Consider the following 27,380-nt stretch of genomic DNA (forward strand, 5'->3'; position numbering starts at 1 on the left):
AGTCACTTCAGCGAAGGTGAGCAGTGGATGAAACTGGAATACCAGATACCAGATGCTTCATCTTGGAGCATACTGCATAAATCCCCCCCAACATCTGGCGGAGAAATCAGGAGATGCCGCTCGTTTCCAGCTGCCCTACACCTTTCGTGAGGTAGAAGATGTGCATCGCTGATCCCTCTGAATAAATATATATCCTCACACTTTTTGGACCTAAGGGCTTGGAACGTATACGCTCCTCCAGTGGGATTAGATTTCACAGCCGTACGCTGTGGCCAAGAACAATACTGTAAACCAGGGAAATGTTTAGACACTGATGTCTCTACGGGCTACCGCCTCTCGGACCCTCACGCTGCGTACATCCATCAGGAAAAGCAGCGCAACGCTTTTGTCTATATTATGCTAAATGTTTCCATGTTCTACATTAACCGTGAGACACAGGTATTGTAAAATTTCCGAGCAGGGCTTCCAAGATGGCAAGGAAACACACTGAGCTAAACATCATGGTGCTACTTTCCATCCAGAAGAGGCAACCACCTTCCACTAAAAACACCGTCTCTCATCTGGGAAGAATGCAGCCCCGCGCACCTACAGAGTAATAACATCTGACAGCATCAAGATGTTTCTGGGGGTATTTTTCCAGATTTGAATAAGTTCGAGGAACTCAATTGTTAAATCGTGCCATAGAACAACATTCATTTAGTAATTCTCCGCATGATGTCATTGCTGATTTCTGTGTGATGCATGACACGTCTGATATACGGCTCTGTCAGCACCTCCCCGACTAAACACTGAGCCAAAAAATGAAATTCCAGGGGTGATAAGTGTGTGCTGTAGCAGCCGAATGCTACCAAACCACCAGTCGTGATGTGAGGCAGCATTGATGCCAGGCGCTGGTGTGAGGCAAACCTATCTATTTCAATGGCATGTCAAATGAGCCACAAACACACACACACACACAGTCTGGGGGAATTCATAAATGTAGCCTGCGATAGTAAATGTGAACCAGATTGAGCCCTAATAACACATTTTAACTGCTTTGAGTTTACTGGAAAATTCACCCAAAGTGCAGTGAAATCATTTCAACTTGCTGCCACCGGTGACGGGACGGGACTCGTCTTTAAGTATCTTTGTGTAATTTAACCTTAAAGTAACTGATACATTACTGCATTAAGTTACTTTTACTGTGACTTCAAATCATTGTGGACTCATGTCTCACTACAATGAGGCATTTTCTTTTATATATATCATTCATTCATCTTCAGGCTCTTGTCCCTGTCGGGGTCGTGGGGGGGCTGGAGCCGATCCCAGCTGGCATCGGGTGTGAGGGCGGGGTCCACCCTGGACAGGACGCCAGTCTATCACAGGACACATAGAGACGAACAGAGACAGACGACCATTCACACCTACGGGCAATTTAGCCGTTTACTGGATCACTTTGAAACTCGTGATGTAGATGAACGGCGACAGCACAGGGGGCTCCCAGCTCACCCGCTGCCAAAAGAGCACCACATGACGCATGTCAGCCAGTAGAAAACTGCAAAGTAACCCTCTATAGCATTTAGCTTAGCGCAGTGTTATTTGAAAATGACAGCGCTTCTTCCCAACTCCCCCCTAATGTCCAAATATGATCCCAAAAAAACAATATGAGGTCAGCCAAAGATGCCAAACTTGAAGCTTCAAAGGTAGTTCACAAACCAACGGGTGACGTTGCGGTGGCTACATCCATTTCTTTGCCGTGCACAAGGCTCACAGAAGGCTGAGTACAACATCGACAACTTTTAACAGACCTACTGTTTACCTTTATCTTTGCTTCCTTATCCATTTGCTTTGCTGGATAGGCAGGGGTGAAGCAACACTATTAATTATAACTAATAATGTCTATGGCCATTAGTGTTGCTTTGATATAGCAGCTGCAGGTGGCTTTCAAATGTGTAGTTCTATAAAATCACATGTTAAACTAAATGAGCATGCGTTTCTGTAGTGCACGTTCTCTATCCGCATATATATGGCAGATGGATTTTCCACACCACTGCAGTTTACACACATTTGGCAGGTGGCAGCTGCTAATTCCAGACCCTGGGTGCAAACATGTGTCACGACAGGAACTTGGAGGTAAACTTCATGAGCACTCAGCATCGACTGAAACGAGCGTTTGTGCCGGGCCTCATTTTTGGCCGAGTGACGCTACCTGTCATTGCTGAGAAGAACACAGGGGTGTGCTTACAGAGTCTCCGTAAAACAGCCTGAGCCAGGCTAGTTAAAAAGCACAGGTTAGAAGACCGGGTGGGTGGAGATCAAGAACGCCTCGCTGTCCTGGAAAACTGCAGGAATGTGCTGAGCGACATTTCCTCACTGCAGGGAAACAGAACCCCAACAGCGATGTGTTCATTAGGGTTTTCCAGGCAGGTAGGCTGCTGTCTTTTGGGATCCCAAGAACATCAACAGGAATTATAATTCAGAGCTCCGTCATTAGGATAATGATGACAGTGAAATGGAGAATTTAACGTTTTCACAGCTCCTAAATGTAACGTGATCTCCACAGGCTGACTTGCATCTGTTGAGACAACTTACTTATTCTGTTCCTCGCCTCGTTCAGTTTCTCCCCGATTCTTCTGGCCTCAGTCGACCTGTGACAAAGCAAAAGCAGACATTTGAGGAACTGAATGTGGTAAATAACCGTTAACCAATGAAAGAGGATATTTTTAGTCTTGCTTGTGATAAAGAAAGCAAACGTAGAGTTCGTTAAAGGTTTTCTGATTCAGTCATGACACCCTAACCACTCACCTCTGTTTGAGCAGCTTCTTGTTGTCTTCGATGGTCAGATTGTCCTCGTGATCCCTCATGAAGGTCTCAAAGGCCTCTTGCTTTCCCATGGACAGATCTGGGCCTGAGGGAAAAGTCAAATTAAGCTTTAGTGTCAGTTCTGCAATATGTGCCAGACATACATCAAAAATACGTTTCTCTCCGACCCACGGTGCAACAGTACAAAATATATATCATTCATTCATCTTCAGCCTCTTGTCCCTGTCGGGGTCGTGGGGGGCTGGAGCCGATCCCAGCTGACATCGGGCGTGAGGCGGGGTCCACCCTGGACAGGACGCCAGTCTATCACAGGACACATAGAGACGAACAGAGACAGACAACCATTCACACCTACGGGTGATTTAGAGTCATCAATGAACCGAACACCTGCACGTCTTTGGACTGTGGGAGGAAACCGGAGAACCCGGAGAAAACCCACGCAGACACGGGGAGAACATGCAAACTCCACACAGAAGGGCCCCAGCCAGGATTCAAACCACGAACCCTCTCGCTGTGAGGCGACAGTGCTAACCACTACACACCGTGTCGCACCAAGAGAAATAAAAAAAACACAAAAACTGAATCCTGAAAACTGAACTGAATAAGATCAAGCACTAAGATGTGCTAATAATGGGGCGACTGTGGCTCAGTAGTAGAGTGGGTCATCCTCCATTCGAGAGATCGGCGGTCCAATCCCCAGCTCCCCTGGTCCACATGTCGAAGTGTCCTTGGGTAAGACAGTGAACCCCGAATTGCTCCTCGTGCTACGCATGGGTGTGTGAATGTGGTGTGAATGGTTAGATTAGATTAGATGGTCTGTAGATGTCCACAGCCATCAGTGTGAACGTCTGTGTGAACAGGTGAATGTGACCAGTAGTGTGACAGCGCCTTGAGTAGTCAGATGACTAGAAAAGCGCTATATAAGTCCATTTACCACAAGTCCATGATCAGAAGCTACCGTACACATTGGCAGGTCAATGCTGAAAACGTTGCTAAACCTTAAAAACAAAAAAAACCCTACTATACAAAGTGGCATCCTAACAAGACTGCCTGCGTGTCATGCTATAGAAATACATCTACTAACTACGGGAAGTCCTGCTGTGCACTTGTGAACAGTGAGACAGTGAGCTGTACGTGTTCCCACATCCACAGGTACTCAGCTCCAATCTGGCAGCCAGATGCGAGCTAGAGCCCCACTGATACAGCTGACCTCCCACCTATCACTAATTACCAAACTGAAGGACTATTAGGCTGCCATTCACAGTTTAAAGAGAACATAAACACAAACATAAACAGCCATTCTGAACATGTCAGCATTACACGGCGAACGCCCCCCCCATCCAACTTTGGCAACTCGCCACATGAAAGGAATCTACATCAGTTTGGACCTAACATGCAGCTGATGGTTGATTTTCTTTTTCTAAGCTTGTAATATTATTTAATGAGCATTTTTCTTAAAGTGCTGTACATCTGCTTCACATACTCTTTCAGAAAAATAAACAAAAACACATTGGTGCCTTTGAACATCCAACTTTAAAGCAAGGGATCTGTCTGTCTGCTTTCTTTCCCTTGTCCGTCCATTTGGCATAAAATCCACGCTAGTGTCTAGTTCCTTCATTTTGAATCGTGTCCAGATCTGTTTTTACGCTTGTCCTCCTACAAATCCTGAGCAATCATGGATACATTTGGTACAGATCATCTCTGGACTAAGAAAGAACATCAGATTTGTTCATACAGTTCTTCTACAGCTGGCCCTCAAAGTAGGAGTGGGCGACATGTCGACATACGATCGTAAAAGATTAGAGCGTGTTGACGATCTGCCAAAGCAGAGAAATGTGGTATCGTCTATAGGGCACATTCTCTCCACTGCTGTTCTACGCGCTGCACAGACGCATCCAAATCACACTATTGGCTAGTCCGCCTCACGCACCGCCCTAAAGAGCCCTAAGATTAACCAATCCCGGGGAACTACAGGCAGGGACGTGGTCATGTTTGATTCAGAGAGTAGCGGGAAGTCATGGCTGCAAATGAAAACAAAACTGCTGGTCCTAACAGCACGCGGGCGGCAGACTATGGTGTGGCATGAACACTGTCTGTCCACACTTACTCATAGTAGAATTTGTGGAACAAATGTTATAAATATGCGCCTTAATGTCCGGTGCAACCGCGGACTCCTAATGTGTTTAACAAGGAGGAAGTGCTGTCACATCACAGAGGCCGCCGTTCTGCCCACACAGATCAATATTGTAAATAAGAAACTGTTCTTCTTACTCTGTCCATGTACCATTTAATACTGTCCTTTACATATCTCCAAAACTGTTCATCCAATCATCTTCACATTTGACGGATGAATTGCTGGGGACGCAGGAGAGTCAAATGTTGAGTGTGAAGGTGATTGGATGAGCAGTTCTTGAGGATGCAGCACTTCCAGGGGTCAGGAAATCAGCCCACTCCGCGGGGCACATATTCTGAATGGGCATACCGTCTGAATGGGCATTGCCCCCTGCCAGTGCTACACGCAGCAATACGGGGAGCAAAGCATTCAGTCCGGTCCTAATGGGCACTCGCTCCCAACGTGCACTGCACTAGTCGGATTAAATTGAAAATGACCATATTCCCAGATCTGGCTCTAAGATGTCTCAGTGGATCGCTGCAGGAATTTGGTTGTGCCTTCTCGTTCCTCTTGAGAGAATCAACCGCACATCCATCAGAGCTCTCTCTCAACCTGACAAATCAAATTTACAGTAACAAGGTCCGTGTTTCCAACCGGCCGACATCTTTCCCTGGAATGTAAGACTGAGCTGGATTGTGTATGAGCTAATCCTAATCAGCATTATTTTTTTGCAAGATTTCCATGGAAAACCCAAAGCTTCACAATGCCAAATTTCCACCCTTGTTAAAATGTGTTGATCCTTGTGACGGGGCTGTTCTAACCAGAGACATACGCGGGACAGTAACTCATGTGAGATTAATTATAGGACAGTGAGGAATTCTGTCTCTTTATTTTTGGAAAGTCTTGATTGAAACCAGCAGGCGTCTCACAGTCACACAGCGCGATGAAAGAGCCAACTTCAACAAATCAGTTTCAGGGGCTTCTTGAGGGAAATGCACTCCGTTCGACTCGTGTAAAAAAAAATGCAGCATACCAGGAATATCTAAGCGCGATATGACATCATGTTATGTTGTACTAGAATCATTTGTGGGGTAATGAGATCACGCGGACCTAAGGCCAACTTTCCTAATTCCTCTTTTCCGTGCTTCAAGTGCTGACAAACCGCAGAGGTTTCACAGCGGAGGAATGTGTTGTGACTATTGTTGCTGTTTCAACAAATTTCAGAAATGAAATACCAGGGAAGTGAAGTATGAGTGTGCTGCTCCGTCGATTTATAAAGGAGGAAAATGGCTGAAACGTGTGTGCTAGCAAAACAACAATAGTTCTTGTACATTGGGTGTTTTTACCGTGGCCTCCTGCAGGGAATGGTAGTGTTTGACTCAACGAGGTGTCCTATTGTCTTACGCTTCGGCTTAGAGCACAGAAAAGTGTGGATGGACTGGTGGAATCATCAGCGTCTCATTACATGCGAGCAGGATTTACAGTAAGATCTAATCCTCCCTGTAAGTCTCGAGTCTCCTTCGACTTTCCGTGACCTTAACGCAAGTCGTCACCAGCCTGAATTACAACAGAGACACCTCGTCCGTCCATTAGAGAACTTTAAAACTATATAAATAATCTCTAAAAACAATCTTAAGATCATAAAAAGAAGATACTATGCATCTGTACCTAGAAAAAGGTAAAAAAATGGTCTCTCAGTAGAAATCCTGTTATTTGAGGAACTCAAAAGTCGTCAGAAAGAAAGAAAAATCTCCCTCATTTTCATGTTTTATTCTTTGCTGGCAAAGCTAAACCCAGTACAGAAGGATGTATCATGGAAAGATTAGAGTCAATCATGTGCCATTCAACCGGCGATGGTTTCCATGGTAAGCTCAACATCATTACATTTACAGTTAATCTTCAGGGGGCAGCGATGCCCCTCGTCGTAACCGTAGAGGCTGTTGGCCACAGCACCAGAAGCCCCGGATTAAACCTAAATTAAAACATACATAAACATTCAGCGGCCCGTCGAGCACGAGGGAAGGATCAGTGTAGTGCATTTGTTTTGAATTAGGACTTTAGGAGTAAAGAACAATGATCTAATACGCTGCATATAGTTTAGTCATGAGCTCCAAGTGGGTCATGGAAAATAGGCACTCCAGTTGAATGTAAAAAATTCAGCCTCTTGTCCCTGTCAGGGTCCTGGGGGGCTGGAGCCGATCCCAGCTGACATCGGGCGTGAGGCTGGGTCCACCCTGGACAGGACGCCAGTCTATCACAGGACACATAGAGACGAACAGAGACAGACAACCATTCACACCTACGGGTGATTTAGAGTCATCAATGAACCGAACACCTGCACGTCTTTGGACTGTGGGAGGAAACCGGAGAACCCGGAGAAAACCCACGCAGACACGGGGAGAACATGCAAACTCCACACAGAAGGGCCCCAGCCGGGATTCAAACAAGAAACCCTCTTGCTGTGAGGTGACAGTGCTAACCACCACACCACCGTGTCGCCTATCCCTGTCAATTGTGTGTTTTTAATATTTCCGCATATTCTTTGTGGAATAATTCAATATGTAACGATGTTATTACCTCTGGCGCTGTAGTATTAACTGGTACTTGAAGCAATCCCTGACCCGAGGTGTGCTACAGGAGTCCACACCTGGGGAAGTCAGAATCACTAAAGTTCAGAGTCTTTCTGGACAACATCGAGCCTTCCCTGCTAGTTTAGCTGATGGAGTCGGGAGTGTGTGCTGCTCACAGCATTGGTTGCAAACAGAGCAGAAAGGAACAGACATTTTTCATGAATTGTGAGAAAAGTGTAAGTAAAACATTCCAGAGAGGACGTGTAACTGTTAGCAAGGGTCTGCAGGACAGGAAGCAACTGTTCCACAACAAAAGGGCAATGATAAACAGCACATATTGTGGGCAGAAGTTCCTAATTTAGTCATTGTGTAGTCTGCGTGTAAGAGTGATGTCTCATTGGGAAAATGACTTGGAAGTTGAGTTCTCAGAGGATGACTGGAGTCCATGCTTCCTCTATTTGCCCCTAACACGGGTTCATGCAGTTTAAAGAGGAACATCGTTTTCACTTTTCAAATGAAAAGCTTTGAATAAGATGAATAATGCAATGTAGAGAGACGTCCTTGATGAAAACCTGCTCTCTGGAAAACCAGAGTGCTCTTGTTCATCTTCCCACAGGAACACTGACCCTCAGCACACAGCCAAGATAACTAAGTAGTGGCTATGAGACACTGTGGATGTCCTTGAGTGGCCCGGCCAGTGCCCCGACTTGAACCCAATTGAACATCTCTGGAGAGATCTGAAAATGTCTGTGCACCGACGCTCCCCATACAACCTGCTGTAGCTTGAGAGGTCCTGCAAAGAGGAACGGGAGAAACTTCCCAAGAAAAGGTTTGCCAAGCTGGTGGCATCATACTCAAAAAGACTTGAGGCCATAATTGGTGCCAAAGGTGCTTCAACCAAGTATTGAGCAAAGGCTGTGTATACTTATGCACATGTGTTCCTCTTCACTGTCCGTGCTTTTAGAAGTTGATAAATAAAGAGTGCGAAAATTAGTACAATGTAAAAATGAGGCGGAGTCGGAGATCACCAGGCCTACGTGGAATCTGTCGCCACAGAGTTCTGACGACACCTGCGCAGATTTTCCGCAGATTTACAGCAGATTTACAGCAGATTTCAAACAAATAAGAAAATACACCCCAGACAGGAAAACATTTCACTAAATTCTGCAGGTTTTCAATTGGATCACTGCTAAAAAACTGTAAAAAAAAAAATGCAGATTCCATTTGGATCCGTAGATCACTCATAGAAACGCCTGAGGGCTACGCAACCAAGGTCTGTGCATGACGTAGAGCAAGGGTGTCAAAGTGATCCAGTAAAGGGCCGTGTGACTGCAGGTTTTCATTCCAACCAATCAAAAACACACCTGGTCCAACAAATCAACTGTGTGAAGACAGTTCAGGTGATTGAGTAAGTCGAGTCAGGTGTGTTCTTGCTTGGTTGGAATGAAAACCTGCAGCCACACAACTCTTTACTGGATCACTTTGACACCCCAGAGTAAGCATCCACCATCCATGAGTCAAGAAACATCATCTAAGGGCCCATTTTACACAAGGCCAACAGTTATTTTTATTCATCTCGGAGGAAACAACTAAAAAATGCCATTTGTGGGCAGGATTGCTGACCTTCTGGGTGTTCTAGGCTAGCCAACGGTAACTTTGTGCAACATGTATTCAGCAGTATTACGAATTCAGCCAGGACGATTCCTCACAATGACGTGTGCTCATGAGTCTGCGAGAACTGGGCCATGATCTCCTTTATTTGATTATAAAACAGCTGGATTATTTACATGTTACATTTCAATGTTTGGATTTAGTATGAGTCAAACTATGGAGTGCATTCAGGAAATCAGACATGTCTGAGGGGCACCAGATGCTCAGAGTAAAAATGTTCCACTCAGCAGTAAAACACAAAGCACACTTTTCTTTCATGGTCATGTCCCACACTGCAATATGTAAAAACACATACAGATAGAGTTAAAAAATGGTCACAACCGTTGTCTAAGCGCGCACTCACACTGTCCATCCGTACCGTGCCCAAACAGGTTTCACGGGTAAAGTCTAGTTCGTTTGACCAGTGTGAGTGCAACCGTACCGCACCTAGCTGCGGTACGGTTGACGGCCACTGAGCGTTTGGGAGAGGTGGGCTTTTGTAAAGCAAGTTTGCACATGTACGAGCACGAGCGTGCGCACGTGTACGAGCACGAGGCCTACGGCGGTTCTGAAGTCATTTCCTGTGCGCCTGTTGGGACATAGAAAAAAGAAGGAGGGACCATGCGCGGACATTTAAAACAATGGCGGTGAAAGGTTCACGTTGGTGTGATGCGGAGGTGGAGTGTTTACTGCAGATTTGGTCGATGAAAAGATTCAAAAACAGTCGACAAGACGCACAAAAACTCCGAGGTCTACGGAAAGATCTGGAAACAAAGCCACGCATCGCCATGACGTCATCAATGCGTGTGACGTGTTACGGCGTGATGACGTATAGGCAGCAAGAAGCATTCGCAGAGGCCCAGGTAGTGCGAGTACAGACGGGCCTGGAGGGGGGGACAAGGACCCTAAAGCACGGGGCGCGGGATGGAGGCAGTGGGAGTGCGCCCTAAGTGTGTGGTTGTAGAGCAGCGGATGCCACACAGCCACAGGTCAACCAAATGGAGATCGTCACATCCCACGAAGTCAGGGCGAGACAGAAAAGAGGTGAAAACGAATCCTCTGGTGAGATGACCCAAATGATCAGGCTTGCTCCATGTTAGATAACGCACCATTCTGAGAGACCAATGCACACAGCACATCATTTATCAGAGTCTTCAGAAACCACAGCATTACAGCCACCCATCGCAGCGCTCCTCGTTGTCCCTTCGATGAATGACTGATCTGCTCACTAATTCTGACTGGACCCGGTTCAAGCATGTGTTTGTTTTTAATAGGCTCTTCTTTCAGAGACCCTGTTTGCAATTACCTCTCCGCTGGCCTTATTACCGCACTGGGCACCATTACACAAAAATGTCAAAAAGGATGAGGGAGCTGTGGTTAGCGCAGACAGGAGCGCTGCCTCAGTGTGATGGGTTGCTGGCTCATACCCCTGTGCCCGACGGCTATGACCGAGCTCGTTATAAGGGCTCAGGTTTATCATCACACTTAAGGCTCCACTTAAGCAAAATTAAACAGGAAATGGCAAATAAATGCCGCCGCTGGCTAGGGAGCACATCTCAGAGCTTGATTGGCTTGATTTTCAGCAACCTCCGCGTCCCCGTTAGATCTAAACCAAGTCCACGTCTAAAATATCAAGTAGGCAATGCTGAATGAAATCTCTGTTCCTTCCTCTTTCATTATGATCCAAACCCTCTGAGGGGACATGCCGTGGAAGAGTACAGGGAGATAACTTAGGGCGCACTCACACTGTCCCTCCGCACCGGGCCAAAACCGATTTTTCAGCCAAAGCCTAGTGCGTTTGAGCAGTGTGAGTGCACCCGCTGCGGACAGCGGGCCATCCACGGCCCGCCTGAGAGAGGTGGGCTTTAGTAGAGCCTGTTTGCACGTGTACGAGCACGCGCACGTGTACGAGCACGAGGCCTACGACGGTTCTGAGGTCATTTCCTGTGCGCCTGTTGGGACGTAGAAAAAAGAAGGAGGGACCATGCGCGGACATTTAAAACAATGGTGGTGAAAGGTTCACGTTGGTGTGATGCTGAGGTGGAGTGTTTACTGCAGATTTGGTCGATGAAAAGATTCAAAAACAGTCGACAAGACGCACAAAAACTCTGAGGTCTACGGAAAGATCTGGAAACAAAGCCACGCATCGCCATGACGTCATCAATGTGTGTGACGTGTTACGGCGTGATGACGTATAGGCAGCAAGAAGCATTCGCCGAGGCCCAGGTAGTGTGAGTAAAAACGGGGCTGGGGCGCAGGGGGAGAGGGAGGGGGGGACAAGTACCCTAAAGCACGGGGCGCGGTGTGGAAAGGACAGTGTGAGTGCGCCCTTAATCAACCACAACAATGTGATGACTCTCAGTTCAAGACCACATGTAAGCTGCCAGTTAGAAAACAGGTTTTTGTTCAATCACATCATATCTGCAAGATTCCCATCAAAAAATAAAATACAAAACCTTGTCAATATCCGTAGGTATTTAATACTTCATTTGTCATGTACATGTACAGTACATGCTGCCTCTAAACAGAACTGAGATGTAGTGGATCCAGGTTTGTGATCCCGGTCAGGGCTGATTAGTGTCTCTCTGTTTACACAACAGCATTCTTGGCCCCTAGTCTCTACTCCAGGTTCCAGTAAGTACTTCATCAGCTTTTCATCAGCAGCACATTACAGGTTTAACGTACGGCGCTGTGAAATGTTGCTTCACTGACACGATTACACTGGGCCTCTTGAATGACCTCTATAAGGAAACTCCTTAATGCACGCAATCCCACTGATGACATTGTTTAGAAATAAGACAATGCAGGAAGCTCTGGGATGTCGGGCTCCTCTCCGCGCAGTGAAATCAAGGATTTGTCATGCCTCACGGGCCCACTGAAAATCAGCGTGACCACCGAGAGCTGCCCACATTCCAATCGGGAGAAATCACCTCTCCGTCCTCTTAGTGCGTAATTTATTACAAAGTCCTTGAATCTAGGTCAGAAAAACTGACTGTCGTGTTACATAGAGTCTGTGAAAATGTGCTCAAGTTATGCAGCACTGGACTGGTGCATGGCTTCCTTCTTAGGTTGTTGTAAGTTTAAGGAAATATGTGTTTGTGAGGGGGCAGAGGCTCAGACAGAGCCTGCCACACAGACCCCTTTTCGGTCAATGAGAACCCAGTTTTAGCTCTGGGCAGGTGCTGGTGCTCAACCCTGGAACCATCTCAGAAGAGGTGCATGGGTGCTGCACCAACAGACAATATGAGAAATATGTGTATTTTAAAGATCAAAGCATGTAAACCTATTGTAGTTGACCCGAAATATACATATAAGACCCTGAAAACTAGCATAATAGGGCGTCTTTAAGCTAAACATGCTATCTGGAGAGGTCTTCTTGAGTAACTTTGCAGACTAAAAGGCCTCTGGTTGCAGTAAGATACAACTACAAGCAATCAAAACCGACATAGCACTGAGTGACACATGCTAGTTGAGGCGGTGCTTGGTCCGTTCTGAAGCATAAAACTGCAGCCAGGTCACAAACTACTGACTACAGCTAAACAGTACACTAAAACGTGTTTCTTAACAACTTTTTAACACAAGAAATAGACAATATAGTAACAGAATCTTGATTCATATTTGATCAGCGCTGCCTAGTTTGACAGTTTGATCTGAATTTCATGAGCCGGGTAAATTGTGTTGGACAGAGGAACAGCAGATATATTTAGTAACTAGCTAGACTCAAGCATAACGCTGCTCTGTCACTCATCCTGACGTCACACCGTGTGTGAGACAAATGGTTGTAATTGACCCATCAGATCTGAAGTTGTTGGAAATCTGTCAGAATGGGGGAGGGGCCAGACGTACGTGCCAGAACAAATGGAGCTGTGCTCTGCAGATTCGTCTGGTTCCCAGAGTAGCAAATAGCAGCAGCACATATCCGAATGATGCCACAGCGCTGCACCTTATCTAAAACACACCTCATACCTTTTTTCATGTACTGTATAACTCGTCCTCCATGTTCGGCTGCAGCAGTGTCCGTGCTTCCTTCCCTCGACGGTGGCATTGTTGACAGCTTTGGGGCACTCTGGGAGGCCAGGCTCCGGTCATTGGTGACGTTAGCGAGCTGAGCAGCAGCATCCTGGGCCCTTTTCTTCTCCTTCTTCAACATCTTGACTAAGATACCTGGAGGCGTTGAGTTAAGGACCCTACTTGGACAAACAGTGAATGGGAAAAGAGACCTTTCACTCATTTGCATGTATAAAACTGGTGTTTGATGTGTTATAATGTGATGTAGAAATAAACATTGGGACCCAGATTTTAGGATATGAGGAGAGGGTAGAGAGCTCTTACCGTATATATATATGTACACAGTAAAAGGGAAGCGTCCATAGTGATTTCTTAACGTCAACAGGCTTCAATGTGGGCTTTTAATAATGACAAAGTGCCGACATGTGCTCAGAGTCTGACCTCACAGGCTCGGGGAAGATGTCACGGTCTGGGTTGAATCAGCGGAGAGAAGAGGAGCCAGAGAGGCCGCAGATACTCTACCAAGAATTCACTAAAACGTCTCGCACCGATGAGGTTGCATGTATGTTTGTCTGCTTGAATCCAAGTGTAGAAGTGTCTCAGTGTGCGTCTGAGCGCGCTTGTGCGAGTGTGTCAGACAGTAATTGAGTGGCTACATGAGGAGGCTTAAAGGCGAGGGCTGCCGCTCACATTTTTATTGCCACGACACGTTTCACTCCTTCATACGCAACGTCTCTATGCGTTAGGACAATTTGCTATAATCGCTTCCTCTGTTCCGCGTGCTGCACTTTGCTTCCAACTCTAAAACACTATTCTGTGTTCAATCAGCCGCCTCCTGCTTAAACTGCTTTCAGCTGGCCTCACATATCTTTTCATAACAACACGTACAGCAGAGCGCAGATTCGTTCAGCGCTTTCAAATCTGATTAGGAAATTGACGCCTGCTCGCTATGCTTCGTGACCTGAAGAGCTACCGTAACTGTAGAACAGGAGTTTCCATTACTGGTGAAAAAGGAGACGCCGGTGAACGAGAAGTGCTGACGGAGGGAAAATTGTAATTGTATGAACTTGGGAAAACGATATCAAGAAAAAACATGATAAAGTGATTTAGCAGAAAGTTGCCAAGATTGCTTTTAAGACGTCAACAGAAAGCAAGGATTCAAGGCTTGTCCCGGGTCAGCAGGTAAAGGGGCAACAGAGTTATTCTACGTGTGTGCTTTAACCTTTAGTTTGGATCTTCCTTTACATTACCTACATGCATAAAACATTACAGTCTCGTAAAATATTCATCCAGCTCCTGCCCCGTGTGCCTGGTTTTCCACTATAAATGGAAGTGTGTGTGATGGCCTAATCACAGCCCATGATTTAGAGACAACACATTAGTCTGTTCTTCAAGCACGGGTCCATCATGAGATTACCAGACATGGACTTGTGGCCAGACTGAAACTGTGGTGGTCAGCGGATAATTCGGGATGCTCAGAAGGAGTGTCATTATTTTGGATGATGAATGGACGTAGTTTTGAAGGAGTCGGAGACATTAATTCATATTCCTGTCAGCCGATACAAAGGGGATGTCAGTGGGAACAATAACATGAAGGAACCGAGTCTCCCGTTACAGTTTCCAATGAAACCGACCACGCACGTCGTGCCAAAACTGCCAAAATCTAAACTGGACTAAATTCCAAATGACCTACGGACGCCAAGTTTTTACAGAGAAATCATTTCTGCGGGTCCTATGTCATTGTTGCACACAAGTCATTACTCCAGACTGCTGTTCGCCAGGTTTTTCCATTATTGAGATCTCTGGCATCTGAAACCTTCATTTATGCTGAACACTACTATAGACTTCTACTATAGGATGAATATGTCTCTTCAGGGTTGCACGTTAGATCTGCGGGGCCGCTGCACATGCCGTGCACTCAAAATGTGGTCAACGTCAGCTCATGATGTGCGTTCCATCGCTCCTTCTCATCTTTCTTGTCACTCTTTATTACGCTGTCCAATACAGCAGACGTTATGTTGTCTGTATACAGTGAGTATTGAGTTTGGGCCCAAAACTGCTGCCGTGGTTCGGGCTGGAGTTGGGTTTGGACAGCCGGTTCCTGCCGGGTCGGGCCTGATCTTGGGCCTGATCATAGCTTTAGCGTGCTTATTATTGGTGTCTGCACCAAGAGCGCCGTCACATGGCCGACGTTAGCCGACAAAAGGGGACGTTAGGGTTCGGCATGGAAACCACTTGGTTAGGAATCGATCAGAGGCCGTGGTTTGGTTTAGTGCGTCCATCCTCATAAAGATGAGTCGACCTAACAGCAGAAGAACTCCGAAAGCTCCAGCACTTTATTGAATAATTGTGATGCGTTGCTAATTTTTAAACTTTGCAAAGTCATCCCTTGGGCCATATGTTTGACACCCCTGCTCTATAGTGTTTCCGAGACAAATGACCAAAACTGATTTAAATGTAAAACAGCAAAAGGGCTGTTCTGAGTCCGGTGCTGTGGTGCTGCAGAGACGTCCTGGCCCACAACTCTCTGACAAAGTAAGTAAGAAGTCCTTTGGTGCAGAACTTCACATAAACGACATCACGAGAATTATATTTTCCAATGAAAACGAGAATAATGACTGACAGATGATCATTCTCTCTCCAATATCGTAAATCACAGCTGTTGCAAAATCAAATGATCGCAATTGGCCTTTATCTCATCTCCTCTTCAGCCTCTTATCCGGGGTGGGGTCGGGGGGGGCGGCAGCTTTAGCAGGGGACCCCAAACTTCCCTTTCCCGGGCCACATTAACCAGCTCTAACTGGGGGATCCTGAGGCGTTCCCAGGCCAGTGTGGAGATCTAATCTCTCCACCTGGTCCTGGGTCTTCCCCGAGGCCTCCTCCCAGCTGGACGTGCCTGGAACACCTCCCTAGGGAGGCGCCCAGGGTTCATCCTTACCAGATGATCCTGAACCACCTCAACTGGCTCCTTTCAACACAAAGGAGCATCGGCTCTACTCCGAGTTCCTCACGGATGCTGAACTTCTCCCCCTCTCTCTAAGGGAGACTCCAGCCACCCTCCTGAGGAAACACATTTCACACGCTTGGACCCGCGACCTCGTTCTTTCAGTCATGACCCAAAGCAAGGTGCTGTTACTATTAACTTCATAGTCTCTCACCAGTAAAGCAGAAAATGTCAACCTGCCAATGGCTCTGAATAAAAAGACAAAGTCATTAGGACGCATCGTCTTGGGACAAATGTCCGCGCCAATCCATCACAGGTGACCACATCGTTTACCGGCTAACCGAAGTCTCTGGTGCCGTTCTGCTTGTGTTACTAAAAATAAGAAGATGAGCATCTCTAACCCAGTACAGGAGCTATTACAGCAATGAGACACAGGCATGTTTGAGTCAGTAGAAGTAGGGGAGACTGGAGTACTTGAGCAATAACTCGTAAGACATTACTTTGAGTGGAATTTGGAGGAGCACTAATGTCCTGATGTAAGAAATCATCCTGAACAATGGCTTTAGAGTCGTTAAGGGAATCCAAGAAACCCTCGCCAATGCAGTAAACACATCGTGAGGTAACTTCTGTGCCATATCACTGCTGCAATTATGATTTAGCGTTAGCCAAATCTTTTTTTGGATACGTCCGACTGCACACGTGAGCCAAGAGACAATAAAACGGCACATCCTGCTAGTTAAAGCAGTAATATATGTCCCCCTGGATCACTGCCAGGAGACGATATTTACATCTATGAGAGCGAGAACAAGAGCCCGGTGCTCAGTTAAAATCTGTTTAACAAATAAATGTTATTTTAAAAATAAGTGAGCTTATTATTTCCCCTTCAGATGCTATTTTTAACAAGATACCGCTTGAATGTGATGCTGTTGGGTTACAGACTCTTAAATGTATTTTTATGAACAGTTCCAGGTCTTGCAACACACAGTAACCAACAATAAAGGAATAGAGATGATGTTTACTGTGATGAACTACCGATTTGAAGCCAGGTTCAAGCATCTGCAAGTTATTTTCACTGGCTACCTGGAAGATAGGGATCGATCGGGAGGTGTGTATGCTTGACGAGTGGTCTTCAGAGGATCTGAGGCAGCATTACAGAAACTTCTTAACCTGCAGATGTTAACTGTTTGGTAACCATGTCGATGAGCAGTTTGGACTTGGTTTCGTAAAAAAAGCCATTACAGATGATCAGTTCCTAAATCAGTGTTATAACCCTGACCTGAAATACGAAAGGTGTCCCGTGCCCCGTGCTTTAGGGTCCTTGTCCCCCCCTCCAGGCCCATTTGTACTCACACTACCTGGGCCTCGGAGAATGCTTCTTGCTGCCTATACGTCATCACGCCGTAACACGTCACACGCATTGATGACGTCATGGCGATGCGTGGCTTTGTTTCCAGATCTTTCCGTAGACCTCAGAGTTTTTGTGCGTCTTGTCGACTGTTTTTGAATCTTTTCATCGACCAAATCTGCAGTAAACACTCCACCTCCGCATCACACCAACGTGAACCTTTCGCCGCCATTGTTTGAAATGTCCGCGCATGGTCCCTCCTTCTTTTTTTCTACGTCCCAACAGGCGCACAGGAAATGACCTCAGAACCGCCGTAGGCCTCGTGCTCATTCTCATACACGTGCGCACGCTCGTGCTCGTACATGTGCAAACTTGCTTTACGAAAGCATTTGCGATGTTGCTATCTAACGTCAGCAGTGTTTGTTAGTCCTCCTTGTTGTTCTATCATCATGCTAGTGGTGCATGTGGCATACCTCTAGCAGAGTCAACTAAGCATTACTAGGTGCCCCACTCCCATGCATAGGAACACACAGGGGCAATGGGTAGATACACAACCTTTTGATTTACAGGAACATCTGCCATAATTAACCCCTTGAGGACTCATCGTAAGTCGGGCTTCCAGGCACAGTTAGAGAGAGGGGGTGAGACAGCCACACAGACACAGAAAGCACGTTGATTAGTTAGCAGATGCAAGCTTAAGTTGTAGAAAAGCTCTGAATGTAGATAGTCATTAGGGCTCTGGCTGGAAATGATGTCACCCCTGCAGGGTTGGTCAACCCCAACGATCGTGTTACACGCTGCAGACAGACCACCCTGACTGAGGGATTGACAGTTTAGGCTACTGCAACTTTATATACAAACGTCACGATGAAGGAACACGAGGGCAATACGGTCAGCAGCAGAGTGTGTGTGTTACTGGCCCCAATATGTGCTTTTAAACACGCACGATACCAATTTAGGCAATTACATTTGCATCATGTGGAAGCCAGCGTTTGATACTTTGAGAGGGAAAATCTACAAAGAGGAGATGTTTTCACATTACACACACTGGGTCCAAGAAATACTACGGTGAAATATCCGCATGATAATATTCTATTTACGTTGGAGCGCTGAGGTTTTTGCGGCTAAATAATCAAGCAGACGTCTCAATTTTCCGACTAATGTGCCGTGATCTAATGACAAGCCGCAGCGAGAGGGGCCGAGGGAAGAGTAATCCCATAAAGCTATTAGAAATATCATACTCAAATGCAAATACCATAATTATGATTAATAGTAATCATGACGAACGGCAGTCATTAGACGGAGATCTATCTGAACATACGCATTAAAACAACATTTCCTGTGTGTTTTGGGGCACTGGTGATGAAGACAAGATTACTTACGGTTCAGAAGTTATGTGATTGTAGAAGTGCTGTAATCCGAGCGAGCAGAACGCAGGCAGATTTACTTCATACCTTTCTGCTAATGAACATGTGACTATCAACAGTAAGTGAGGTTGAATTGTGAGGCTGGACGCAGACACATTTAGAGCCGAAACCGACTTCACTCAATTCACATCAGACGAATGTTAAATGCAAAATCCACCATGTTTTATTCTAACATAAAGAAGGTTCCAGACGTTCGACCCTGCCTGTACTCACGCGGTACCCCTTTTGAGATTGTGCGCCTTTCTTTCAAATGCTGTACTGATACTCTTTTAAAGAAATTAAAATTGGGCTTCTTTGTGGAAGAGTGGATCGTCCTACATTCGAGATATTGGCGGTACGATCCCCACCTCCCCCGGTCCACATGTCGAAGTGTCCTTGAGCAAGACACTGAACCCTGAATTGCTCCTCGTGCTGCACATGGGTGTGTAAATGTGGTGTGAATGATTAGATTAGATGGTCTGAAGGTGTCCACTGCCATCACTGTGAATGTGACAAACACTGTGAAAGCGCCTTGAGTAGTCAGAAGACTAGAAGGGCGCTTTATAAGTACAAGTCCATTTACCATTTTTTTAGGAGGAAAACCTGTTTTTCCTTTACTGCCAGGAAACGGGCTGTTGCTGCCCCTTTCTCGCCTTCTCATTACTATGGCTTCAGCTCACACTCTTCATCTGTGGGACGCTGCCTATCCGGCTGTTCGGTCGGACGTATCACCCTTTCAAAATACGATTTCCGGGTCCAAACCCTCCGTTGAAACAAAACACGACAGACTCAGGTGTGTTAGAACGGGAGAAAACATAAAAACATGCAGGATAGTGGTCCTCCAGGAGCAGGACTGGGCAGCCCTGATCTAAGCCATAGCGAAATATCTCCTGCTAGAAACAGAGAGTGATCAAATGTAACCACACACATTTGCTATTTTTGTTACACGGGTTATCTACAACAACATAAAAAGAAATCTAAGATGGCTGCCCCACGTCAAAGGATACTGATCTCGTTATCACGCTGCGTCATCATCTCCTTTAATCTGGTCACTTCTGCTGAACAGTCTTGAATTAAGGCTGGTGACACCCGCTCATGCTCATGCTCATGCTCGTGCTCATGTCCTCCACCTTCTTTGTCCAAGATCAGCTTCTGTACAAAAAACAGGAAAGAGATCGTTGATCTTTAATGGATGTTAAGGGAATGGCTTATTTTTCCTATTTTGGGCCGGGGGTTGAATTGAACTATATCATAGAACAAGAAATAGGCCCACTGAGTTTTCAATAAAATTTTGGGGAAGTATTTTATAACAATTTTAGTTTCATCTTCATCTGAACGTTTCTTTGTGTAAATAAGTATTTCTGCATGTTTAATATTTCCAAATAGGGGAGAAGCAGTTGCCAATACTTGACAACGTCGAGGAAGAGCGTCGCCATTGGCCCTTGCGGCCCTGCGTGCAGGTGTGCTGCTGAGCGATTGGCGCGGACCATGAAGCGCGTTCCTACCCCAAACTGCTGTCTTCTCAGGTCAGTACCCTGTTAGGGTTTATGGAGGCTTTGTTCCCAGCTGTTCTGTGATCTGTTTTAACCGCTTTAAGCGTTGTAATTGTTCGCATTCTCGCCTGTTCTCAAGGGCGTAACTCACCCCAGGCCGAGGGCGCTGACACCGGCGTTACCGACCCTGAAACACTGACATCTGCCGACCTTTGGCTTAACTCTGCTCCGATCACTGAAGGGAAGAACCGCGGAGGTGGGTCTGAGTTGAACACGTCCTTAGTTTTAAGGACGTCTTCAACACAGCCTTAAAACTAAGGGGGGGAAATGGAAATATATATTTTCTCATTACATAATGTGGTTGTTGAGAAAAGCGTTCCATCGAATGATGTTGTTAAAGTCACAAATATGCAATTTATACCTTAAAACTAAAGAAATCCATAACTTCTCTCTGACTTTTCATGATTTCAATGCCAGTAAGTTGGTTTAAAAAGACACTTAAGATCATTATTTGTAGCTTAATAAATGTTTTTAGGCCAAGGACCTGTTAGCTGGAAGAGAGACAGAGCAGGGAGTTGCATATTAAACTGGGCGTACGATGACATGTAGGGTAACCTAAAGCCTACACACACCTTTTTAGGGCTACCCTTTATATTTAAACATGATGTATTAATGTTAAACATACATAGATACAGCTTAACTGTGTCTGTGGATGGCTAACTTACCTATAGGCCAATGTTGTGTACATGATTTTCACAAATGGGTCGATTTATCTTAGCAAGTAATATGTTGGATTCATGTTTATGTGCATTTTCAGACAAAATTTCCATGGCCTAGCACTACACTTGTGTTCGCTGTTGACAAAAACATATTCAGAATAAACAACATGAACGTCAACAAGCTGGGAAACACATGGTGGTATCATCCTGGGGAAGTGCTGTTCTTCTAAATTCTGTGATATTCCCTAAAGGTTCATTAAATTCCCCTCTTTTCCCTCTCTGTGATATAACTTTAACATTTCAATGAGACTCCAGGTTTAAAGACAGGTGGGAAACATGTTAAAGGCCTGGGGTTTTTTTTCCACAGGAGAAGAGAAAGTTGTAGAGGGGGATGAGGCTGGTTTTAGGGACAGACACTGCAAGAGAGCACGCTGAAGAAGATACCCGCAAAGCAATTTCAGTCCAAAGCAACTGGACTTGGTTCTTTGTCAGGAAGACGTTTCACCTCTCATCCAAGAGGCTTCATCAGCTCATGTACGTATCTGACCAGGGCCAGGACCAGGCTGGGACTGGACCAGGACCAGGCTGGGACTGGACCAGGACCAGGACCAGGACCAGGCTGGGACAGGACCAGGACCAGCCTGGTAATGATGACCTGGACATGTGAGAATATTCACAGGCTTCCTGAAGAAGATAGTGGACTTTAGGCAAGTTCTTGCTATCAGTGCGGTGTGACGATCTTCAGACAGTGCTAATTGACTGAGGTCAATTTCTTAAATGACATTGGTGACTTGGCTGGGAACCGGAAGGTTGCTGGTTCGAGTCCCTGTGTGGACTATGAATGGAGCGTGGACTGGTGGCTGGAGAGGTGTCAGTTCATCTCCTGGGCACTGCCAAGGCACTGAACCCCCAACTGCTCGGGGTGCCGGTCACTGGCAGCCCCCTCGCTCTGACATCTCTCCATTAATTGCATGTATATAGGTCCTGTCTGTGCATGTGTGTGTATCTCGGGCCTGTGTGTGTAACATGAATAATAATAGAGTGAAAATTGAATTTCCCTCAAATAAAGGAATTCTTCTTCTTCTTCTTCTTTTTCAAACTACACATCTAAGCTCACGATGCTGGGAAGATAAACCTGCACAGTGCTGGAACATCACCCCAAAACAAGGACAGTAAGCGTGTTGAGCATGAAAGAGAACAAAGGAGACAGAAATCACATTTAAAGCAGATCCAAATGCCTGCAGGATCAGCGGAGTGCGACCGGGGTGATGCTCAGAGGAATGTAAACTGAACAGGAGATAGAGTTAGTGGATCATAACAAACTGAAAGGGAGGTAAACAGACATTGAAGTGGGATCTGGAAGAGCTTCTGGTGGCTGCTCCAACTCCAACCAACCCCGGAGGAGCAGGACCGGTGTGAGCACCACAGTGTTTTCCCTGCGCTCATTAAGCAGCGGTGGGCCGTCAGCTGCTGTTTGAGAAATGTTGAATGCAGTCTATAACCGATCTGACTTTCTCCAAAACAAAACCCTTAAGAATGTATGTTTCCTGCCAACATTTGGCAAACAACTACAATCTGTTTGCAAACTCTTTCCACAGCAGTGTGCATGATGAATCTACTGTGGATTAGGCAAAGAGCCAAAACCAAAACGATGCCCAGATAAAAAAAATAGAAAGTACTGAAGAAACACTCAGATGACATTATTTGAAACATGTTCTCCAGGTGGTCACTTCACTCCGAGTATTAGTATTCATTCATTCATCTTCAGCCTCTTGTCCCTGTCGGGGTCGCGGGGGGGTGGGGGGCTGGAGCCGATCCCAGCTGACATTGGGCGTGAGGCGGGGTCCACCCTGGACAGGACGCCAGTCTATCACAGGACACATAGAGACGAACAGAGACAGACAACCATTCACACCTACGGGTGATTTAGAGTCATCAATGAACCGAACACCTGCACGTCTTTGGACTGTGGGAGGAAACCGGAGAACCCGGAGAAAACCCACGCAGACACGGGGACAACATGCAAACTCCACACAGAAGGGCCCCAGCCGGGATTCCAACCGGGAACCCTCTCCGAGTATCCGTTCCCAAAACCAAATTTTATAACAACTAGGAATTTAAAAAATAAGCCGTTAATATAACACACACACTGTACTGTTTATATGCTGTCTGAACCCCACCTATTTTATAATGATGGGTACATGAAAATATACTTAAGACCCATTCATGAGCTTACTTTCAACAACTACGAGTGCTTTCATTATCAAATACAACCTTTTTTTCTCTATAAAATATCAGAAAGTAGTTTTTAAAAAAAGTCCTGAAGACAGCCCGAGGTCCCAAGGTGACGGCTTCAAACTCCTTGTTTCTTTTAATGGGTGGATGATTCAGAAGGTGCAACACACATGTTTGAGAATCTGGTACCAGAATATATTTTACGTCAGTCCAAAGACGTGCAGGTGTTCGGTTCATTGATGACTCTAAATCACCCGTAGGTGTGAATGGTTGTCTGTCTCTGTTCGTCTCTATGTGTCCTGTGATAGACTGGCGTCCTGTCCAGGGTGGACCCCGCCTCACGCCTGATGTCAGCTGGGATCGGCTCCAGCTCCCCCCCAGCAGAGGCTGAAGCTGTCCAGCTTTACTTCTTTAGGGGACTTCAAACTGCTCGTAGGAAGGCTGTTGAGACAGTCTGTGGGGGTCTGCACTTGTACATAACTTAACTTGTACTTAACTTGTTGTTTGCCCTTTGCAGTTTGTACTGTTTCACTGTTTGTGTTGTGTGTTGTGTGTTGTGTGTTGTGTCTCCTGTGTGTTCAGTTAGTCTGTAACTTTGTGTTTTGCTGCTGTCGACCTGAACAGGTCTCTCTTGCAAATGAGACCCTGGGTCTCAATGAGATTTGACCTGTATGCATAAAGGTTAATAAATAAAAATAAATAAATAAGCTAATTTAAAAAGGGGGTATTTCCTGGCAGATAAGAGTAGAGGGAGCTTTGTAGAGGAGCTGATTGGTCAGCTGGTGATGGATGCAGAAACACCTCACCGATCAAAGGTGATCTCACTCTTTGTCTGATAAAGTGAAGATGAACCTCAACACTAACAAACAGTTCATTCCAGTGAACAGCAAAGTGAACCAAACATATCCTTTGCTGCCACACTAGCACGGTGAGGTCATGGACGGGGAAAAACAAACACTATGAAACGATGGATAGATGGAGGGGAGAGACACAGATTGGGGTTTATACAGCGAGACGCGTGAAACTGTGCACGCAGAGACTCCTGTAAATACAGTTTGTTACCTTCAGGAGGGAGAAACAGAGCTGGATTTTTCTCATGTCTGGTCCCAATGACAGCGTCGTCTCTGGATCAGTGTCGTCCACAAAGGCCTTGACTAACTCCTCCAACCTGAACACACGGAAACACACACACGCAGATACTTTCAAATAACCTACCAAGGGTTACTTTGAGTTTTTGTCGCATGTCTCCAAGGTGAACGGAGAATCAATCCAATTCAATTCAATTCAATTTTATTCATAGTGCCAAATCCTAACAGACATTATCTCAGGACACTTTACAGAGTAGGTAAAGACCACACTCTATGACTTATTTATGATTTACAGAGACCCAACAATTCCCCCGTAGAGTACGGTGGCGTTGAAAACCTTCACTATAACAGACAGGAACGTCAGACAGACCCAGCTCTGTGGAGGACGCACATCTGTCTGCACCGGAGAGAGGAAGAGAAGGAGAGAGAGAGAGAGAAAAGACGGACAGATGGACAGAGAGAGAGACACTTGCAGTAACTATAATAATATCTATAGTAATGTGAATATGACTTATGTGTTATGGCGGTTAATACAGCAGAATAGTAGGAACAAGCACAGCTAAGGTTATAGTGTAATAGAGGAATGAGCCTTTCAGACCATGAACGTGTGCCGAACCCAGTGGTGAGCTCGATCAGAACGGACCACATGAATGGATAAATGACACTGGGATTACACTGCACGAGGTGTGTAAGTTGTGTTTTTAACAGATGTTTTGATATAGTTTAATACCTCAATGCATCAAGGATTTAGTACGTCTTAAGATTCACTGTTCACCATGGGAGTTTTATGGCCCTCGGTAAGTAACTGATGCACAAATTGTCATTTTAAAGGTGAAGTATCCCTTTAATCACTTCAATGCCACATTCCATGTCACAAACTCTCTCCATCACACCTCCAGCACAGGCACAACACGCACTCAAACTGTGAATATTTATATCTGAGGAGCGCTTCTAATGTTTAAAAATGTGGGTCTGGTCAAAGAAAACTATTTACTCAAACGTGTGTTCCAGCTCCACCGGGCCCGTCTGTTGATAAACTATCCCTGGATCATAGTCCAAACATTGGTTCTTCAAGCTCTGGAACCAGCGACTGGAAAAGACCAACAGGCAACCGTCCAGACCGATCCCACGTAGGCACGACAATGTGCGGTTTTTCATTTTCCACTGTAGCGTGTTCAGTGCAGAAACACGCTAGGTTTACACGACAGGGGACTTAAAACAAACACGGTGGTCTTCGTTCGGTGGTTTTGTGATACTACGTTTGATTCTGGAGAATGCCCTTCAGTGCCATGTACAACACTCTGTAAGAGGAAGAACACGATCTTTCAAACAGCAGAATTTTATAGATTTCCTAGTTTTAAGAAGGTGTGAGGTTATATCTCATCTCATCTCATCTTCATCCTCTTATCCGGGGTCGGGTCGCAGGGGCAGCAGCTCCAGCAGGGGACCCCAAACTTCCCTTTCCCGGGCCACATTAACCAGCTCTAACTGGGGGATCCTGAGGCGTTCCCAGGCCAGTGTGGAGATCTAATCTCTCCACCTGGTCCTGGGTCTTCCCCGAGGCCTCCTCCCAGCTGGACGTGCCTGGAACACCTCCCTAGGGAGGCGCCCAGGGTTCATCCTTACCAGATGATCCTGAACCACCTCAACTGGCTCCTTTCAACGCAAAGGAGCAGCGGCTCTACTCCGAGTTCCTCACGGATGCTGAACTTCTCCCCCTCTCTCTAAGGGAGACTCCAGACCCCCTCCTGAGGAAACACATTTCGGCCGCTTGTACCCGCGACCTGGTTCTTTCGGTCATGACCCAGCTTTCATGACCACAGGTGAGGGTAGGAACCAAGACTGAGCGGTAGATCCAGAGCTTTGCCTTCCTCAGCTCTCTTTGAGTCACAACGGTGCGGTAGAGCGACTGCAGCTCCGCCCCCGCTGCTCCGATTCTCCGGCCAAACTCACGCTCCATCGTCCCCTCACTCGTGAACAAGATCCCGAGGTACTTGAACTCCTTCACTTGGGGTCAGGACTCATTCCCTACCTGGAGTAAGCAATCCACCGGTTTCCTGCTGAGAGCCATGGCCTCAGATTTAGTTTTATCAGTTATATGTCAAAGTGACTTCTACTATGGGAATGCATTGATACTGAGTCTTACTGAATCACACTGAAGGGAGCAAAACATTCTTCTGGAAAGGTAAAAATCCCAGATATTTGCACTTTGGAGAAGTCACGCTATTAACCGGAGAGGAAACACCAACAAAATTCAGCCTGTCTAGTAAATGTGGTCACAACAGACATCATTAAAGGTTCCCCGTGTGAGTTTGACCACAAACAGGGGGGAAATCGAGGCTAATCACTTGGGTAGAGAGGAAATAATAAAAACGGCGGACTGAGGGGACTGAGGCGCAGTAAATACATCAGCGGTGGAGGGGCGACGTGCCAAGTCCTCCATGGAACCTCTGGCCTGAACTCTGGCCCCGACGGCCTGGGTCCCTCTGCCATGTGAGCAGAAGTAAAGCAGCTCTGGCTGAAGTAGAGCCCTGGGAAACTCCATTAGATCTGGTCAAGCCTCGGTGAATGAGGTTTGAGCTTAGCATCGATGCATAGCCGACAGCATAAGTTATGTAGACACTTAAGGCTTACCCCAAATACTTTTAAATTATGAGACATATTTGCTCAAGAATCTCTGGGTTTTGAGCGTTACAAGTACAAAAAAGAGCATCTGCTCTCTTCACGGGCTCTGAGGCGCACTGTAAACACCCTAGAAGGCTGCTGTCCTGAGATGACTGGCTCATAGGGGTCACATCATTACACACACACGCACACACACACACACACACAGTCCAACCCACACAGAGTACAACCCAGAATCTTGTGGCAAAAGACCTCTTAAGAGCTCCTCTAGAACATTCTGATTTAATCCAGACAGTCTGAAATCCCATACCAACGTTCAGAAGGCTAAAACATTACGCCAGAATCTAAGCAGAGACTGATTAGAAAAAAATAGTACGTTGAT

General features: G+C 46.0%; 1 protein-coding gene across 1 annotated transcript in view; it reads right to left on the reverse strand.

Moving 5' to 3' along the window:
- kif6 (kinesin family member 6) overlaps positions 1-27,380 on the reverse strand; it is a gene marked incomplete at its 3' end in the record, with an annotated part of 86,105 nt that overhangs the window by 31,481 nt on the left and 27,244 nt on the right. The window contains exons 11-15 of the mRNA XM_083924528.1: positions 24,348-24,453; positions 19,846-19,990; positions 13,102-13,299; positions 2,785-2,887; positions 2,572-2,627 (exon numbers count right to left, since the gene is read on the reverse strand). Coding sequence (XP_083780654.1) covers positions 2,572-2,627; positions 2,785-2,887; positions 13,102-13,299; positions 19,846-19,990; positions 24,348-24,453 — 608 coding nt within the window. The remainder of the gene's footprint in view (positions 1-2,571; positions 2,628-2,784; positions 2,888-13,101; positions 13,300-19,845; positions 19,991-24,347; positions 24,454-27,380) is intronic.

Source organism: Echiichthys vipera, assembly GCF_963691815.1.
Source record: "Echiichthys vipera genome assembly, chromosome: 12".
In the NCBI taxonomy this organism is placed as follows: Eukaryota; Metazoa; Chordata; class Actinopteri; order Perciformes; family Trachinidae; genus Echiichthys; species Echiichthys vipera.